This window comes from Crocuta crocuta, unplaced genomic scaffold (assembly GCF_008692635.1).
Source record: "Crocuta crocuta isolate KB4526 unplaced genomic scaffold, BGI_CrCroc_1.0 scaffold415, whole genome shotgun sequence".
Classification (NCBI taxonomy): domain Eukaryota; kingdom Metazoa; phylum Chordata; class Mammalia; order Carnivora; family Hyaenidae; genus Crocuta; species Crocuta crocuta.
Genome location: NW_027531525.1, coordinates 1,221,219 through 1,241,033, shown reverse-complemented (window position 1 = coordinate 1,241,033; position 19,815 = coordinate 1,221,219). Strand labels below are relative to the sequence as shown.

Sequence of the window (19,815 nt, the reverse complement as noted above, 5' to 3'; positions counted from 1 at the left end):
GGGGGGGGGGGGGGCTGTGCCTTTAGGGCCTGGGCGTCTGGAGTCTGAGGGCAGTCTCAAGGGACAGCTGAGCCTGGCTGTGAATGGGAGCAAATGGGCCCACGGCCCTGGATGGAAACATAGCCAAGTACACAGATGAGCACTGAGGCAGGGACATGTGCACCCACGCGCTCCCTACACACGCACGTGCACACACACAGACACACGCACACACACATGGGCACAGGCCCACACAGGCACGCACATTCTGGCGGGCACACACTCACTAACTACACACAGACACGAACAAGCCCAGACACATGGGAACGCTCACACTGGCACATATTCTCTCTCTCCCTCCCTCTCTCTCTCTCTCTCTCTCTCTCTCACACACACACACACACACACACACAGGCGTACAAGACTGTGCACATACACAGACCCACAAAGTTATATGTTCCCAGGCACCCACAAGAGATACATGAGCGCATATCTGCATATGCGCAGGCTCCTACACACACACACACACACACACACACACCCTATAACTCAAACAGCAGCCTCCCAGGCCATTTGAGAGCGTCCTGGCCAGCTGCCCTTGGTGGTTCACCCTGGGCTGCGGCCGGGCCCTCCCCCTGCCCCGCCCTGCCCCCCAATTGGTTGTATAAATTCCTTCCCTTTGCCCCAGCCCGGACACTGCGTGCCTCGGACAGCAGCCTGGCCTGTTTCTGCTCACTCCTGAAGGGCCAGTCAGGATCAAAGCGCCCCAGCAAGCGGCATGGGTAAGGAAGGGGGCCTTCTGACAACCCAGTGCCGCCCACCCTGGCCTGAGCTACAGGAAGTGACAGAAAGCTGGCCGGTCTGGGGGAGCTGGGCAGGGGAGAGGGCGGCGCTGGACCGCGCTCCACCGGCCCCGCCCCACCCCCACCCCTGCATTCCCCAGCCCTGCCGAAGTTTCTAGAGGTGCCAGTGGAGGAGGGTGGGGGGACTGCGGAGGTGGGTGGCCCTGGACCCCCAGCTGGCGTCTCAGCTGCAGCCTGGCCTACCCCATGGTGTCTTTCTGCAGCTGGGAATGTCTGTTGGCCCGGGGACAGTGTGGTTTGAGAACCTCCTGTCCCATGCCTAGCACCTAGCACCGCAGGTGAATGACAGTCCTGATTTCAGCCCTGGGCCAGCTCCTACTCCAGGAAGTGGGGGACCCCCGGCCTTGGGGGCCAGGTGGCTTTGTAGCCACTGGGATCCCGTTGGCTCTGGGCCCCTGGGGCCTATTTCAGCGCCCCCCCCCGCTCCCCCCCCAGTCCCGAAGGCCTCCGATCCCTCGTCCTCAGGCTCCAGGATGTTGGGCTGAGGAGGAGTTTGTGTTGGCTTGGGACTGTGGAGGTCCTTGCCCCTTGGAGCAAGCACTGTCCTGGGCTGCCAGAATGTCTCACAAACAGCTAGCCCGGCACTGAGGAGACTCCGGGGGCTTGCCCTGCGTTCATCTTAAACCCATAGATGTCCAGAGATCTTGCTTGAGATGCTTTACGATGGGGCATTGGTTCCCAGAAAGAACACTGATGTTCCCGGGAGCCTGGTGGGGGCTGGTGGGTACCAGGGTCCCACTGACTCTAAGAACTTCTGGGAGGGGGGCGGGGAGGGGAGGCCGGCATAGCCAGCAACACCTCCCTTGCACCTTTACCTCTCTCTCCGTCTCCGTTCAGCTTTGTGGAGTTTGTGTCTGTGTTTCGATGTATCGGAGTTTTGAGTCTCCTGTTCTGGGTCCGGCAACCTCCTTCCCCTCCCCCTCACCTCCTGTGCCAAGCCCTGGCAGGGCCTCCTTAACCTCTCTGGACCCAGAGAGTGGACCTCTTGCCCCACCCCCAACCACTGCCCAGGGTTCTGCCCCAGCTTCTAGCACAGTCCACCGCCTGTTTACACAACACTTCTCCTTTTAAGTACTTCTGAATACGTTGGCTTATTTGACCTTCACAGGCACCTGGAAAAGAAGGTGGGATATCATTACCTGCTTTTAGCCAAAGCAGGGGAGAAAATGAGAGAGCAAATGTCAGACCTGGTGCTTGAAAACAGGTTTCCGCACTCGACAACGCCGCCGTGGCCACCTCCTGGCCTCCTAAGCCACTTGGCTGCCGTGAGCAGGGGACCTGGCTTCCTGGCTGAGGGCCTGAGTCCAGACACCAGTGGAGGCTCAACTGGCTACTCCTGCCTCCCTACTTGTGGCCCCCCAGCTGTCAGGGCAGTGGCCAGACCAGCCATGGACTGAAGCACCCCTTCTGTGATGTCCACTCTGGATTTCTTTCCTCTTGCGGCTGCCTTTGTGCTATTCCTCTGCCCTTCCTCCCGGTCTGGTCCCAACCCCTGATGCCAGACACAGGGTCCCAGGAGCCCTCCTTCTCAGAGACTGACTTTGGTCCCGTTGAGCCATGTGGCTTCTCTTGCCAGCCTTCAGGGACAAGGAGGGCCACACCCTATAGCTCCCGTAGGTGGGTCTCTGAGCCCTCCAGAGGGGGACCCGACACCTTACCTTACAGATAAAGGAAGCGGGTCTCCCCCGGAGGTAGAAACTGGTCTATGCACCTGCAGGTGGTAAGAGCTCTGTGGCCCCGAACTTCAGCCTCCTCGCCTTACCAGATCTTCAGTTAGGTAACCAGGCTCTGGCCAGCAGGCTGGGGTTCAGAACCCAGAAGGGAGAAAGGCAGGAAGTGCCCCAGCCCTGGAATAGATACCTTTCTGGGAAGGGAACTGAACGGCACCACCCTCGCTAGCTGAGGAACAGTCAAGGCTGACTGGCTCCTATCAGGCAAGTGCAAAGCTGCACGCTTAACTGCACCTCCTTGTTTACCCCCAACACAAGCCCATTGTGGTATTCTTATTACTTTCTTTCTCCAGATGGTGTGGATACAGAGGCTGGGGAGGTTAGGTAACTCGCCCAAGCTCCTGTGGCTTGAAGCAAGTCCCAGCCAGCAGCTGGGACTGGGACTCAAGTCAATGTCATAGCCACTGTACCACACAGCCTCTGCCGCCCTCCCCTGTGTCCTGCTTGAGAGTCTGTCCACCTTCGGGTCGTACCTGTACAGCTCTTCCGGCCACATGCACATACTCACCGGGGCTCTGAGGGCCAGGGAGGATGGTGGGAGCGACAGTCTGGAGTCGGGCCAGGACCTGGGACAGTGCATGGTTGATAGGTGTTGCAGAGGAGCCCTGACCCTCCAATGGGTGACACAGCCAACACGCCTCATTGTTTTCACAGCTACAAAATGCGGGAAGTGTGGACCGGGCTACCCTACCCCTCTGGAAGCCATGAAAGGTAAGTGTGCAGCGTCTGCGAGCCTGGGCCCCGAGGCAAAGCTGTCACCTTCTACTGGTCCCACTCCCTGCGGGACAGGAGACCAGAGGCCTCAGCCTCAGGCGTTCCCAGCGCTGCCCCTGCCACTGCTCTCCACCCTGCCATCCCCACTAACTGCTGTCTACCCTTTAGGACCCAGAGAAGAGATTGTGTACCTGCCCTGTATCTACAGGAACACGGGCATCGAGGCCCCGGATTATTTGGCCACCGTGGACATTGACCCCAAGTCCCCCCACTATTGCCAGGTGAGGTGGAGCTTGGGCACTGGAGTGCCCCGAGTCCCCTCCCCAGCCCCAGCCCCCAGGCAGGCGATGCCCTTCCCCAGCCCCATCCTTCTTCGCCCTCCTTGGGTATGGTTGTGTGGTCTGTTCACTGCACAAGGGCACCCCCGAGGGACCAGCCAGTGATGAATACCAGCCAGCGCTGTGCCTCCAAGCCCAAGCAGAGCCAGGGATCACAGCAGCATGGTCGGGGTGACCTCGCGCCCTCTCGCACCCTAGGTCATCCACCGGCTGCCCATGCCCTACCTGAAGGACGAGCTCCACCACTCAGGGTGGAATGCCTGCAGCAGCTGCTTCGGGGACAGCACCAAGTCACGCACCAAGCTGATGCTGCCCTGCATCATGTCCTCCCGCATCTATGTGGTGGATGTGGGCTCTGATCCCCGTGCCCCGAAGCTACACAAGGCACGTTCCCTGCCCTTGTTGCTCAGGGACCCTAATGGACACACCAGTCTGGGCAGCCCCCAACGAGCCACCTTCAGCTCCTGCACAGGGTCTGGGCTCAGCAGCCGGGAGGGGGAGGGACTTCAGAGGAGAGTCACCAGGGCCTGCGGGGGGTCACCATGAAGAATCATGGGGGGATGGGCACTGGAGGCAAGAGAGGGAAGAAGCCCTTTTCCCAGCCAGTCATGAGCTGAGCACTTCCCTTAGGCAAGAGTCTCTCCCAATCACTCCTCCCAACTCCGTCTTTGTGCCTGGCACTCGCTCCTGATGTCCAAGGTACAGAAGTGATGCTGGCCATGGGCCAGGCTGGGAGGAGCTTCAGGTCCCACAGGGCCACCATAGTGCCTCCAAGACAGACGCTGGGAGGGAAGTCAGAGCTTTCTGCCTGGGAGTCGGTCTCTCGGACTCTCCCTTGCTGCTCTGCAGAAGTACTCCCCCTGGGAAAGTTGTGTTCAAGTCTGAAGGAAAATATGATGGCGTCAGCAGATAGGACTGGGGGACGGAGGAGTCACAGGTGGGTCCCCCAGCCCTGTAACACCCTCATGTCATCCCTTGCCCATCTCCAGGTCATTGAGGCCGAAGACATCCATGCCAAGTGTGACCTGGGCTACGCCCACACCAGCCACTGCCTGGCGAGTGGGGAGGTGATGATCAGCACCCTGGGAGACTCCAAGGGCAATGCCAAAGGTACCTGTGGGCACTGTGGGCACATCTGTGGGGAGAACAGATCCCAAGCTGAGGGAGCGGGTTAGAATGACCTTCCAGGGAGAACCAGAGGGCTGGGTCTCAGTCAACATTTAAACTAATATCAAGTAACCTCCGTTGTTTCAATGATTTCTATGAAGATGAAACTTGACCGACATATTCACTTAGGAATTACAGTCAGAACAGTCTGCCATGGGGAATATGACACGGCCCCGGAAAACACAGACATTTAATGTCAGCCTTTACGAATTCATGAGCAAGTCTCATAGTACTTGGGGTCCTTCATCTTCATGTTGGCGCTCTCGTTTATGGTACCGTCAGCGCTAACGCTTACAAAATGTCTCCGTGTGCTAGATACAACCAATGAGGTAGGTGTTCCTGGCATCTCTGTTTAACAGCTGAGAAAGCCAGGGCACAGTCTGGGTAAGTGACCTTTCCCAAGCCATACAGCTAATAAGCTGGAGAGGTAGAACTCAAACCTAGCAATCCAGATCTGGATTCGGTTACTGAATCACTATACTGAGCCGCTTCTCTCTGACCCTGACCTATTTCATCAGGGCCCTCCAGCTGGGGGCTTGGAGTGGAAAGCAGGTCCTTCTGCCCAGAGATAGGAGGAATGTGACGCTCCCAGATTTAATAACACTGAGGAGTCAACATCTAGTTGTATTTGCAAAGAATTGTCAAGGCGTCATAACACGCTAAGCAAGGGAGAACACATTGGGCATTCGCGTTGAATAACAAGTATTTGCAGTGTGTCTCCTCTAAAAAAAGTACAACTTAGTGAGCAGAGTGGAGCCTCACCTCTGGGAAGAATTCCACACTGAGAGAGGGAGGCTGGGCAGGAGAAGCATGGGGCGCTGAGTCCCAGACTCTCAGCTCAAGGGGACAGAAATCTCCCCTGTGGTCTAGGACAGGGATGAAATTGATGGGGGGTAGGGAGACCAGAGCGTGTCCCCACTTCCCACCCAGTCCCCTGGATGGAACCCTTTGGACACCTGAATTGAAGGGGCTGGCAAATCCAGGGAGAGGAACGGGCACCAGGAAATGGACTTGGAGCCTCTTGGACATGCCTGGGGGTGAGGGCGGGGTAGGGGTAGTGTCTCCACTGTTGCTACCTGCCACTTTACTTCCTTCACTGCTCAGGGGGGTTCGTGCTGCTGGATGGAGAGACGTTCGAGGTGAAGGGAACATGGGAGCGGCCTGGGGGAGCTGCACCTATGGGCTATGACTTCTGGTACCAGCCTCGACACAACGTCATGATCAGCACCGAATGGGCGGCTCCCAATGTCTTTAGAGACGGCTTCAACCCTGCTGATGTAGAGGCCGGTGAGAATTGTCCCGCCGCAGGCCAGCAGGAGCCTGTCACACCCCCCTACTTTCTGCCTCTCCACCCCTCTCCGGGCCTCTTACTTCCTTCCTGTGAGCCTGGCTCTGGGGGTGATGGTGTAGGACCCACTGAGCGCTCTCACTTGCTCAAGCACCCTTCTGATCCCTCCAACTGGTTCCTGAGCCTTCTGCCCTGGGCTGTGCCCCAGCCTTTGCTCACGCCACCCTGCCCTGATCCCGAGCCCACCCTCTGGCCCCGGCCCCTCCCCAGGGCTGTACGGAAACCATTTACACGTGTGGGACTGGCAGCGCCACGAGATCGTGCAGACCCTGTCTCTGCAGGACGGGCTCATCCCCCTGGAGGTCCGCTTCCTGCACAACCCAGATGCGGCACAGGGCTTCGTGGGCTGCGCCCTCAGCTCCACCATCCAGCGCTTCTACAAGAACCAGGTGACACGGGTGCAGGCGTCCATAGCCACAAGGCAGCCTTCTCTCGAGGGGTGACCCAAGCCCCTCTGCCCGGCTCTGCTGGCCCGATTTCTCCAGGGACAAAACCCAAGGCCACTTGCCCCACCTCTCTTCTCCCCTAAACCCCAAATTCCTGTTCATGCATTGAAAAAATGGCTGTGAGCTCCTGCATCCGGCACTGTGCTGGGTGCTGGGAGTGCAGTGGTGACGCCCACGGCATCCCTACGTTAGGGGCCTTGCACAGGCGTTAGACCCTAGTGGCAAGAGGGCCTTGCATCTACTGTCTCACTGTAGATGGTCGGCTCCGGGGAGACCCAGATCCTGCCCCAAAGCCCCAATCTAACAGGCTCACCTCTGCCTAACCCTGCCCTCCACCTCCCCACACAGGGAGGCACTTGGTCAGTGGAGAAGGTGATCCAGGTGCCCACCAAGAAAGTAAAGGGCTGGATGCTGCCCGAGATGCCCGGTGAGTGCCCAGGGGCGGGCGGGAACCACAAGGCTGTTTCCCTGGGGAAACGAGACTTACAGCCTCTGAATGGTGCCCCGGCCAGGCCTCATCACCGACATCCTGCTGTCTCTGGATGACCGCTTCCTCTACTTCAGCAACTGGCTACACGGGGACCTGCGGCAGTATGACATCTCTGACACTCAGAGGCCCCGCCTCGTGGGACAGGTGGGGTGCTCGCACAATGGGGAGGGAGAAGGGGGAGGACAGAGACGTCCTCTGTCCTCCCCCTGGGCCACAGAGGGTGCGGAGTGGCCCAGGGATGATGACGAGGTTCGGGGACAGCAGAGGTGGAGACTGAGGGAGGGTGCAGGCCGGGTAGCCGTGGCCACACGCGAGAGAGGGAGGGCGGGCGTCCCGACTGAGGCGTGCTGCTCTTCCTGCAATGTCCTCCCCTCCCGCCTCCTCCTTGTCTCCCCACCAGCTCTTCCTCGGGGGCAGCATCGTTAAGGGAGGGCCCGTGCAGGTGCTGGAGGACCAGGAACTAACCTCCCAGCCAGAGCCACTGGTGGTCAAGGTGAGACTCTACCCCCCTCCACCCCAGCCCTGCCCTGCACACCCCCACCCTCCTCTCCAGCCTTTGGCACCCTCCGATCCACGCTGAAGAAGTACGGGGTGGGGGCGGGCTCCATGCCCCTGTCCTAGGACCCGGTGTTATCATGGGGCCTGCCCCCTGGTCTTCCCAAGGGGAAACGGGTGCATGGAGGCCCGCAGATGATCCAGCTGAGCCTGGACGGGAAGCGTCTGTACGTCACCACGTCGCTGTACAGTGGCTGGGACAAGCAGTTCTACCCTGACCTCGTCAGGTGAGAAGCCCACAGCCTGGGCCCCCCCGCCCCTGCCCTCCTCTCCTCTCCGCTTTCTGAAGACTCCTGGGGCACCCCGCATGCCTCTACCACAAGGCCCTGCTCCTCCCTAAGGACCCGCCTCTGCATCCCAGCCTCGGGGCAGGGGGGTGGCCACCTCTCACCTCTTCCCTCCCCACTCCCTGTCTCCACCAGGGAAGGCTCCGTGATGCTGCAGATCGATGTCGACACGATAAAGGGAGGCCTGAAGTTGAACCCCAACTTCCTGGTGGACTTCGGGAAGGAGCCCCTAGGCCCAGCCCTGGCCCACGAGCTCCGCTACCCCGGGGGTGACTGCAGCTCCGACATTTGGCTCTGAAGCCCACCCCGGGGTAGCCCCCTTCCACCTCTGAGCCCTCACTTCCTCCAAGACCCGCCCTCGCTCTGCTCCCTCCCGGCCCCCAACACTTTGCAGACTGTCCCACCAAAGCCAAACTGAGGCTGTCAGAATGTATTGAGTGGCGGCTTCATTTACTGACCACCTGTTGCATGTGGCTCACTCGCTGTTTTTACATGAACACTTGAAAGTTATTTTACCAAGAAATAAACTGCTGAACCTAGTCCTTACATTCCCTTGTCCTTGGGGACACAGAGTCTGTGACCCCGCTTCCCCTGATCCTTTGTGTCTTGAGTCCTGGGAGGGGGGAAGACTACTTCACACCAGTGATTACAATGTGACGTTAAAGGTGTCCAGATCTCACTTTTATGGCCAGACAGAAGGCGAAGACTTCAGAGGTGGTTGTCACAAGGAAGGAGACCTTAGGGCAGAGAGTGTCCACTGGTGTTCCTATTGTTTTCAATCCATACTTTCTTTAATGAGTAAAATCTCACCTGCCATCCCTTCACACACGGGGGACACCCCAGAGCCCAGCATACATAGGGCATTCTGCTGGCGAGACTCCTGGGAAGACGCACAGCTGTCTCTAGGTGAGGCGCGTCCCCTCCCGCCTGGAAGACAGGAAGGTGGCGGGCAGGAGGGCTGAGAACTTCCAGGTGGACCAATCTAACAGACCAGGCCTGACACTCTTGTCTCCTCATCTGGATGGTGCGTTAGGACCCTGCCCAAAGCAGAGATGTCTCCTTTCTCTGCGCTAGGGCTTCAGTTCTTTATAAAAAGGATGAGATGGAAGTTTCAGGAACCTAAGAGAAAAGCTAGGCAGTAATTCTAGCGACTCCTTTACTCTTTACCCAAGACAATACCAAGCAACGTACAGGTGACAACCTACATTCCTTTCCACCTTCCATCAAGGTGCCTTGTTTGTTGTTTTTGCTTTTGTCTTTTAAGTTTATTTTTATTTATTTTGAGAGACAGCAAGAGTGAGAGTGGGGGAGGGGCAGAGAGAGAGAATCCCAAGCAGGCTCTGTGCCACCAGCCCGGAGCCAGATGTGGGGCTCGAACCCATGAACTGTGAGATCATGACCTGAGCCAAAGATGGATGCTTAACGGACTGAGCCACCCAGGCGCCCGGAAGTGTCTTATTTTAAACGCTGGAGTAGGGGCGCCTACTCTCTCTGTGTCTCCCTCTCTCTGTGACCCTCCCCTGCTCACACTGTCTCTCTCTCTCTCTCTCTCAGAAATAAATTTAAAAAACATTTAAAAAATGTAAACACTGGAGTAGGCTCGGATTCCCAAGATGGCCAGGGCACCCTAAGAATGTAACACATTTTTTTCCTTTGGGGTCTTTAAATCTGCTCCCTGAAACACCTGCCTCAACTTAGTCCTGATTCATCCCCCTGCCTTCCTTGCCATCTGGCCAGCTTATCATATCCATTCGAGAGCTGTCTCCTGCACTGACTCCCCAGGGTGGGGCCCTCCTGTGCTTAACCTCAGCACAGACAAAAGTCACCATATATTGAAACTGCCTGCTTATTCCCAGAACCTGGCTTACACCCTAGCACACAGTATGCTGTAATGGATAAATGAATATAAAGGAGGTATGTGCAATGAGTGACTTAGAGAGAGCCTTGGGACTTAGTGGGTCTTACTAGATGTTTCTCTCCTAAGTTTCCTCCCTGTCCTTTTCAATAACCGAACTGCTTCAGAAAGAAAAAGAATCATATAGTTCTACATCATATCTAAATATTTCTAAAGGTCTGGGGCCCCCAGGTGGCTCAGTCAGTGAAGCATCCGACTCGAGTTCAGCTCAGGCCGTGAACTCATGGTTTGCGAGTTCGAGGCTCACGTCGGGCTCTGTGCTGACAGTGTGGAGCCTGCTTGGGATTCTCTGTCTCCTTCTCTCTCGGACCCTCCCCTCCTTTCTCTCTCTCAGAATAAATAAGCATTTAAAAAATTTAATATTTCTAAAGGCTCAAAATTCCATTCAGTGAAATGAACCTCAAACACTAACCTTGCCAGAATCTATGAAGACGACAGGGGTTAGATCTAAAGGACATGAGCCCTGTCTGACAAACGACTTGTATCCAGAATACAAAGCTCTCAAAATTCAACAGTACAAAGTCCTAAAATTCTGCTTTGGAAATGGACAAAAGATGTGAACAGACATCTCACCAAAGAGGATATAAAGATGGCAAGAAAGCACATGAAAAGATAATCCACATCATCAGACATCAGGAAAATACAAATGGAAGCCATGCGGTATCACGACACACCTATCAGGATGGCTAAAATAAAAAAATAGTGATAGTACAAAAATGTTGGTGAGGATGGGGAAAACCTGGATCACTCAGACATTGCTGGTCAAAGTGAAAACGACACAGTCACTCCGGAAAATACTTTGTCAATTCCTTATAAAGATCAAACATGGGGCACCTGGGTGGCGAGGAGCCTGCTTGGGATTCTCTCTCTCCCTCTCTCTGACCCTCCCCAGCTGGCACTGTCTCTCTCTCTCTCTCTCTGTCTCTCAAAAAAATAAATAAATAAACTTAAAAAAAAAGACCAAATATGCACTTATATGCCCCAACAATTGAACTTTTGGGCATATGTCCCAGAAAACTGAAAGTGTACGTTCACACAAAAATCTGCACACAGTTGCTCATAGCAGCTTTACTCGTAATAGCCCAAACCTGGGAACCATCCAAATGTCGTTCAGAGGATTAATGATTAAACTGCTATCGCCATAACACGGACTATAATAGTCAGCAATAAAAAAGGAATGAACTATGAGTACACGCAACAGTCTGGATGGATCTCAGGGGAATTGTGCTGAGTAAAAAAAAGCCAATCTCAAAAGGTTACATTAGTATGATTCAATTTATGTAACATTCATGAAATAACAAAAGTACAGAATTGAGAACTGATTAGTGGTTTCCAGGGGTTAGGGATGGGACTGGGTGTGTGTGTGGCGGGGCGGGGGGGGGGGGGGGGTCTGCACCTGCNGGAGGCTATCAAAGAGTTGCACAGGGGATTCTTGTAGTGATGGAGCTGTTGTGTATCTTGACTGTTGTGAGGTCACACAATGCTACAATGTGATAAAATTGCAGAGAACTAACTCTGCACACACATACATATGGTTGAGTGTACTTAAAGCTGGTGAAACCTGAGGAAATTTGGTGAGTTGTATCAGTGCCAGTCAGTTTCCTGATTAAGATATAGCACTATGGCTATGCAAGGTGCACCGTCAGGGAAACTGGGTGAAGGGTACATGAGATCTCTCTCTCTCTCTCTTTCTCTCTCTCTGTATTATTTCTTGCAACTGTAAATTATCTCATTTACAATGTGAAATTTACAATGTGAAACTATAATTATCTCAAAAGAAAAAACAACACAGAAGTCAACATGAAGGAATTCCACTGGCCAAAGATGGGACAATTTGAGTTTCAAAAAAGAATAATAATTGAAATAGATTGAAATACAAGACCTATGTTAAAATCCAGAAGTTCATGAAAACACACATAGAAAAACTCTAATTGGTCATGTTTGAAAGATACTAGAAAACTACCTTGTTATTCTGAACACTGAAGAACAAAGAGAAAGAATCGAGTATTTATCTTGCTTTTCCTCAGGAATCCACCTTAGGACAACCAACTCATGGATGAAGTCAAGTTCTGTAAGGAATTTCAGCTAGTACATTAAGAAGGAATGATGGAATCTGGATAACACCAACTTCTAACTTCTAGTGACAAATGGGCCTAACCAGTGATCATCTATGGCTGCTAAAACCATTAAATGAAACATGAAAATGATTTTATAATGGATAGAGCTGGCTGGCAAAACCTGAATGCCCTCATCAATCTGCATCACAAAAAGAGTAATGACCAGGCATTATATGCCACCTTTGAAGTATTCTTTAGAAACTTTTTTTAATGTTTTAAAATTATTTTTGAGAGAGAGACAGACAGACAGACAGAACACAGGCAGGGGAAGACCAGAGAGAGAGGGAGGCACAGAATCCAAAGCAGGCTCCGGGCTCTGAGCTGTCAACACAGAGCCTGATGTGGGTCTTGAACTCGATAACTGTGAGATCATGAACCGAGCCAAAGTTGGACATTCAACCCACTGAGCCACCCAGGTGGCCCTGAAGTATTCTTGCCAAAAAATCAAAATGAATCTGAACAAGTCTCTAGATCTCACAATCAGTTTACAGGAAATACAGGAGACAGAAGAACAAGTTTTAAAAGTCTAAAAACATGACAAAGATGCAATCTTAAAAATGAAGAATGTGGGAGATTCTATAAAACAAATGACTTGTTTCCTCAATGAATAAATTGAAAGAGAGAAAGATTTAAGAAACACATCGACCGAAACTAAATGCAATGCAATGTGTGGATTTTGTTGATACTGATTTGAACATAACAGGAAACACATTTTTGAGAGAATTAGAGAAATTTGGACATGGCTGCTCAATGATAATAAGAAATTATGTATAATTTTTTAGGTATGATAATGGCATTGGGACTATGTTTAAAAAGAAGTCCTTATTTTTTAGACATACTGAAGTATTTACATGAATACTAACTTATTTACAGATGTACTGATATCATGAGTGCCTCCGTGAAAATGACCCAGAGCAGGTAAGTTGGAGAGTTGAGGAGGTAAAACAAGATTGACCAGATGTTTTTAATAATTCTTTTTTTAAATTTTTTCTAATTTTTATTAATTAAGAGAATTTTTTATGTTTGTATTTTATTTTGAGAGACAAAGACAGAGAGTGAGCTGGGGAGGGGCATAGAGAGAGGGAGACACAGACTCCAAAGCAGGCTCCAGCTCTGAGCTGTCAGCACAGGGCCCGACATGGGGCTCGAACCCACGGACCATGAGATCATGACCTGAGCCGAAGTTGAACGCTTAACCGACTGAGCCACCCAGGCACCCCTGTTGTTAATAATTCTTAAAGCAGGATGATAGGTAAATGTATGTGGAGGATTATATTCTTCCTTCTTTTGTATGTTTGAAAATTTTTCATAATAAAAACTTTTAAAAATTCACCTGTTTCCTGATCCTGGCCTCAAATCCCTACTTCTGATCCTGCATCACTGAAACAGAAACTCCAAAACGAAGACAGTACCCCCTGTCACAGATGACCCAGTCACCAGCAATATGTGACCCAATCTTCCCTAATCCCTGTTGTGCCCTCCCTGACAGGGCCTCTCTGTTGTACTCAAAGAGATACCACCCCTAACCCAGCACCAGACTAGGGGGTGCTGAATAGCAAAACTGAGCTTAGCATGTCTTCAGTCCATTGTATCATCTAGGGGCTCCTGCTAGCACCATGGTCAGCTCCACAAGTTGGTTTATGACACCATCTGGAAAGTTCTAGAGTTTGCTGAGCTCAGGGATATGCCCAGAAAAGCTGTAGCCCCCAGGCCACCATGACAAAGAGTATGGCCGAGTACTGGAATGTATCCACCCGTCATTGGTCCTTTTAGCAGGATTAGCCCTCCCACCCATTGTAATGTAGGTAAATCTTTCAGGACAACTCCAGGTAACTGCACTGATCTCAGGGGATTAGTGAGGGTCGTCCCCCTTCTTGCATCTTCCAAGGTTGATTGCCTGGCTCCATGCTCTAAATATCTACTCCTGGCCATTCTCTGGCACTATTAGGAGCCTCTTTCCTGACTTACTGATTTTGAGGCCTAGCAAACTCTGCCCTAAACGCTACCTGATTTAGAGGAATATGTACAACCTTGTGTTAAGTAAATAAATTAAGTTGCAGAGTTATATATATAAGAGAATAGTATAATCCCCATTAGAAATTTTTTAAATGTTTGTTTATTTTTGAGAGAGAGAAAGAGAGAGACAGAGTGTGAGCAGGTGCAGGGGAGGGGCAGAGAGAGAGGGAGACACAGAACGCCAAACAGGCTCCAGGCTCCACCCTGTCAGCACAGAGCCCGACGTGAGGCTCAAACCCACGAACTGTGAGATCATGACCTGAGCTGAAGCTGGACGCTTAATCAACTGAGCCACCCAGGTGCCCCTATAATCCCCATTTTTAAGAAGAAATTGAACAAAAACCTTGAGTTAGGTGGATCTGTGTTTGTAAGAACATGAAGTGGGCATAGAGGATACTTACCAGAACATGTTATCCTAGAGAGGTGAGGATTATTTATGACATTTATAAGCTGTTTCTAGAACTAAGCTGGAAATATAAGTGCCAGTTATCTATTACTGTGTAACAAACCTCGCCAACATTTAGTGACTTAAAGTGATGGCAACACTACTTTTCCTCACAAATTTGTAATTTGGACGGGGCTTCATGGGACCTCCATTCAGTGTCAGGTAGAGCGGTTTAAAGACTAGAAGATAGAATCATCCAATGGCTCACGTACTCACATGTCCAGTGACTGATGCTGGCTGTCACCTGGGACATTGGCTGGGGCTATGAGCTACACGGCCTTTCCATGTGGCTGCCTGGCCTCCTCACGACATGGTGTCTGGGTTCCAATGGTGAGCATCCCAAGAGAGAGCAGAGAGGAAACCGGATCAGCTATTCTAACCTACACTCAGAGGCCACACAGCACCACCTTCACTGCACTCCAGTCACTGAGATAGTCACAGAGGCCTTCTCAGATTCAGGGAGACAGAAAATAGACTCCATCTTTTGATGGGCAAGTGGCAAGGTTCTGAAATAGTCTGTGAAACCAGCAATGCTATTATGGCTGTGTTTGGAAAATACAATCTTCCATGTGTAGACACAACTATCTTAATTAATGAAACTTACAGTGGAAATGTTCAGCATTAGATAGCAAAACATACTATATAATTACATTAATTAAAACAGCGTATTACATGGGGCACCTGGCTGGCTCAGTCGGTTGAGTGTCTGACTATTGATCTCAGCTCAGGTCTTAATCTCAGGGTTGTGAGCTCAAGCCCCACGTTGGGCTCCATGCTGGGTGTGAAGCCTGCTTAAAAACAAACAAACAAAAAAATCCAGTGTGTTATGGGTGGAGGAAGAGACAGAATCGATAGAAGAGAAGCAGGCCCAGAAACAGACCCAACTATAAAAGGGAATTTAGTGGGCACCTGGGTGGCGTCCAACTCTTGATTTTAGCTCAGGTCATGATCCCAGGGTTGTGGGATTGGGGTCTGCATCGGGCTCAACACCGAGCATGGAGCCTGCTTGAAATTCTCTCTCTCTCTCTCTCTCTCTCTCTCCCTCTGCCCCTCTCCCCTGCTCATTTCTCTCTCTCTCTCAAAAATAAAAGTAAATAGGGGCGCCTGGGTGGCTCAGTCGGTTAAGCGTCCGACTTTCGCTTGGGTCATGATCTCGCGGTTAGTGGGTTCGAGCCCCGCGTCGGTCTCTGTGCTGACTGCCAGCTCAGAGCCTGGAGCCTATTTCAGAGTCTGTGTCTCCCTCTCTCTCTGACCCTCCCCTGCTCACGCTGTCTCTCTCTCTCTCCTAGAAATAAATAAAAATATTAAAAAAATGTTTAAAAAAAAAGGTTTAAAAAAAATAAATAAAAGTAAATAAATAAATAAAATAATAATAAACTTAAAAAAAAAGGGAACAGCGTGTGATAAATGAATGAAAGGAAACAGCTAGAATAGGAAGGAATTGAGGGGCGCCTGGCTCAGTCAGTTGGTGGAGCATGTAATTCTTGGTCTCCGGGTTGCGAGCCCAAGCCCCGCATTGGGTGTACAGATTATGTAAAAAAATTAAATATTAAAAAAAAAAGAAGGAAATGATAAATATTTTGAACAGACTGGCCATCCATTTGGAAAACAAACAAATTAAATTAGGTCCTGTGGAAGATATTACTCGACTCTTGAAGAACCATTCCCAAAACTCTCCCCTTGCTCACCAAAGGTAACTTAACATATCTTTAGTTTTATGTTAATAATTCCATTACTTTTACTCTTTACCACATGTGCACTTATCCATAAACAATATACTGTTCAGTTGTGCCTGCCATCAGATATTTGTAAATTGCATCACGCTGTATGTTCTCTTCCACGTTACAATTTGTCCACTGTTTCTAAAGATCCACCCATGTAGATGCATGTAGCTGTCATTCCCACCACCCAATGACATTCTATCATATGAATATACCACGACTTTTCCCTCTACTGTTGATGAACGTTGGGGTCCCCAGTTTTTGCTACTGCAAACAGTGAAACTTCAAACCTTACTGCCTCTGTCTTTAGGGCATGTTTGTAGGAGTAGAATTGTGGAATCGTAACATATTCCCATATTCGAACTACCGAGTCATTCCAAACTCTTTTGAAACGGTCACTGTGTCCCCCCCAGCAGTGGGTGAGGGCTCCCATTGGCCCACTGCCGTGTGAGCTCCCAGCATTGCCAGACTTTGGAACTGTGGCCAATTTAGTGGGTATGAAATGGTATCTGATCGTAGTTTTCATCTGCATTTTCTTGATTAATATAGAGAGTGAACAACTTCTCATATGTTCTGTGAACCATATCTGCTTCTTTTCTGATATTCCTGTTGATTTTCTCTGCCCACATTTTTTATTTGAATGTTTATCTTTTTATTTACAGAGAGCCTTTATAAATTGCATATACTAATCCTTTGTCAGTTATATGTCTTGAAAATATCTTCTCCCAATTTGTGGCTTGATTTTATGTCTTTAAAATTTTTTTTTCTTAAAAAAAATTTAATGTTTTTTATTTATTTGTGAGAGAGAAAGAGACAGCGTGAGCAGGAGAGGGTCAGAGAGAGAGGGGAACACAGAATCCGAAACAGCCTCCAGGCTCTGAGCTAGCTGTCAGCACAGAGCCCGATGCGGGGCTCGAACCCACGAACTGTGAGATCATGACCTGAGCCGGAGTCAGACACTTAACCGACTGAGCCACCCAGGTGCCCCCCCACCAAATTTTTAAAATGTTTCTCTAGTTTATTTCTTTTGAGAGAAAGAGACACAGCGCGGCCTGGGGGAGCGGCAGAGAGAGAGGGAGACACAGAATCAGAAGCAGGCTCCAGGCTCTGAGCTGTCAGCACAGAGCCCGATGTGGGACTCGAACTTCCAAACCGTGAGATCATGACCTAAGCTGAAATCAAGAGCCAGATACTCAACTGACTGAGCCACCCAGGTGCCCCAGTGGCTCGATTTTATATACTTTTCATAGTGGTTTTAAAAATAAAATTTTTAATATTAATGTATCTGAATTTATCAATATTTTCTTTTATGGTTAGCTTTCTAATGTTTAAGGAATTTCACCCCCAATATTAGTAGGCATTGTACAATAGTGTTGAGAGCAAATTCTGAATCCAGATAGCCCAGGTTCAGATCTTGGCTCTCTCACTGTGTAACCCTGGGCAAATTATTAACCTCTCAATGCCTCAGTCTTCTGTAAAATAGGGATAATCACAGTATCTATCTGCTAGAGTTGCTATGAGATAAAGTGGAAACATCTGTGAGGCTCTTAGAGGAATCCTCGGCACATGTTAAGCTCTATATAAATTCTTGCTGTTATTGTAGTGATGCTTATGAGATAATTTTTATTGTTACTTCTCAGGGCAAAGTACATCATACCCCCTTCAGCCCTTAGCACAATGCTTGGCATAAGTGAATAATTGCCTGTTTTCCCCATCTCCAGCCTTTCCCCCTACACAACCTCACCTTCTACAGCGCTGACAAAATATCTCCTTTATAGAGCTATGATACTTTTTCTCCCTTTCCTGAAGTTTCCATGTATTCCCCACCATCTGCAAATTCCTAAGCTGCCATCATTTACACCAAACTCTTTTTCCAATCAAGTGCCCTATATTTCCCTTCATACCAAACCATGGTGTTTGGGGGTATCTTTTCCATCAGTCTATACCCATATCTGTATGTGAGTATCTACAAATATGCATCTACACGGCCTCGGGCAGTGTTCCAGAGAATGGGCTCTGAAGGCAGACTACCTGCTTTGGATTCTGATTCCAGCACTTACTACACACGTAACTGCAGGCAAGCCCCTTCACTAGTCCAAATCTCAGTTTCTTTGCCTGGAAAACGGAGACAGTAAGTACCTACTTCAAAGAGCTGCCAGGAGCATTAGATGAGGGGTTTAGCCTTTGGTATGGTGTCTAGCACACAGTAAACATCAAACACATTTTTGCTGTTATTAGCAAGCCGTCTTGCCAGTATATCCTTATTCTCCCAAACTCTGCAATCCCCTGAGTTCTCCCAGTACCCACAGAAGCCAATAGTAGATAAATGGAGGCCATAAGGGTCAAAGGTGACAAGATGCGGCATCGTTGCTGTCCTTACGAAAGTACACTGATGAGGAGACCAGAGACTGTATTAGAAGTCAGGACTGCAAATATAGTTTTAGGTGTAAAGTATCTGTTGTGCAAACCAAAACACATCCATTCAAAAAATCGGTCACCTGCAGTCCCTGACCTTTGAAATTAGCTGCAAAACTCGGTCCCCACGTGCATTTTTCATGGCAAAGGGTCCACGGTTTTCATTCGATCCATGATCTAAACACAGCCCTAACCGGAAGGTTAAGAACCCGTGACCTATTCAGTGCAACGTTCTCTTAAAGAGTTCACGTAGGCATCCAGCACCCCCTGGGGGTGTCAGTCAAAATTCCAGTGATCCCCGAGTGCAGACCTATGGGGATGCAAATACATTAGGAACTCTTTGGAAGGAAAGAAAATACCCAAGGGAAACTAAGAAACGCTTGCATTTTAACTTAATGTGGTACAGCTGCTGAGATTTTGAGGCCTCCATCAGAGAGGACCGGGAGCCCGTGTTTGCAGATTTGTTGTGGATGCCTGTAGGCTGCGTTGAGGGCGGGAGTCGGAGGGTGGGTGTTCAACTTATTTTGCATCAAAAGAAGGTGGTGTGAGCTTACACCGAACCTCCATCACTGCTACCCATAATTTTCCAGCTATTTTATCATCCATTGATTCTTTCCTTCCAGTTGCTCTGACAACCGAAGGCAAAACCGAAACCCGGAAGGCGAGGCCAAAGGAAAAGAAAGCTCCAAAGGGAGCCAGGCACCCGGCCTTTGGTCCTGCGGTCCCTTTAAGAGAAGAACCTCTTGGGACCGGCAGTCCCAACCGACCCCAGTTTTAACCGAAACCTAACCCGGACTTCCCCCTCTTCACTCAAATAAGACCAACTTTGGATTTTCCCTCCCCTATTGGCCAATCAGAATCTGTTACCAGGCAGACTTGAGCTGCCGCGGGTGCGGGCCCGGCGCCTNGTCTCTAGGCAGATCGGGACTGCTCCAGCCACTCAGAAAAAAGAAAATAAAGCAACGCACGAGCCCGCTGGGCCAGGACCGTGGGGCTGGGCTGGAGTGAAGGTGGCTACGAGGTAGTTTCTCTTTCTCCCTTACCTTTATTGTTGCTTGTGTTGGAGGGCGTCTGTTCACAGGTAGGGAGGGGGGGCAGTATGAGTTGGGAGGAGAGCAGAAGAAGATTCTGGCCGTATTTTCAACAGCTCCTTCACCCATGTGCACGTGCCCCGAATCTGGGAACCCGTTCCCCCAACCGGGTTTCCTACGCCCCAGCCCAGGAGTTCGCCACCCTGAAAGCCTTCCACCCTGCAGCAACGCGGGAGTG

At 50.5% G+C, this 19,815-nt stretch overlaps 2 protein-coding genes across 2 annotated transcripts in view; both read left to right on the top strand.

The window, feature by feature from the left end:
* Positions 1-8,456, top strand: part of SELENBP1 (selenium binding protein 1) — a 9,587-nt gene extending 1,131 nt beyond the window's left edge. The window contains exons 2-13 of the mRNA XM_077772536.1: positions 668-761; positions 3,227-3,283; positions 3,455-3,567; positions 3,823-4,008; positions 4,614-4,734; positions 5,896-6,078; positions 6,350-6,528; positions 6,934-7,012; positions 7,098-7,219; positions 7,476-7,568; positions 7,739-7,857; positions 8,053-8,456. Coding sequence (XP_077628662.1) covers positions 758-761; positions 3,227-3,283; positions 3,455-3,567; positions 3,823-4,008; positions 4,614-4,734; positions 5,896-6,078; positions 6,350-6,528; positions 6,934-7,012; positions 7,098-7,219; positions 7,476-7,568; positions 7,739-7,857; positions 8,053-8,215 — 1,419 coding nt within the window. The 5' untranslated portion in view covers positions 668-757 and the 3' untranslated portion in view covers positions 8,216-8,456. The remainder of the gene's footprint in view (positions 1-667; positions 762-3,226; positions 3,284-3,454; positions 3,568-3,822; positions 4,009-4,613; positions 4,735-5,895; positions 6,079-6,349; positions 6,529-6,933; positions 7,013-7,097; positions 7,220-7,475; positions 7,569-7,738; positions 7,858-8,052) is intronic.
* Positions 8,457-19,517: 11,061 nt separating this feature from the next.
* RFX5 (regulatory factor X5) overlaps positions 19,518-19,815 on the top strand; it is a 5,233-nt gene continuing 4,935 nt past the window's right edge. Inside the window, exon 1 of the mRNA XM_077772595.1 lies at positions 19,518-19,567. The gene's annotated coding sequence lies outside the window, so the exon portion shown is untranslated. The remainder of the gene's footprint in view (positions 19,568-19,815) is intronic.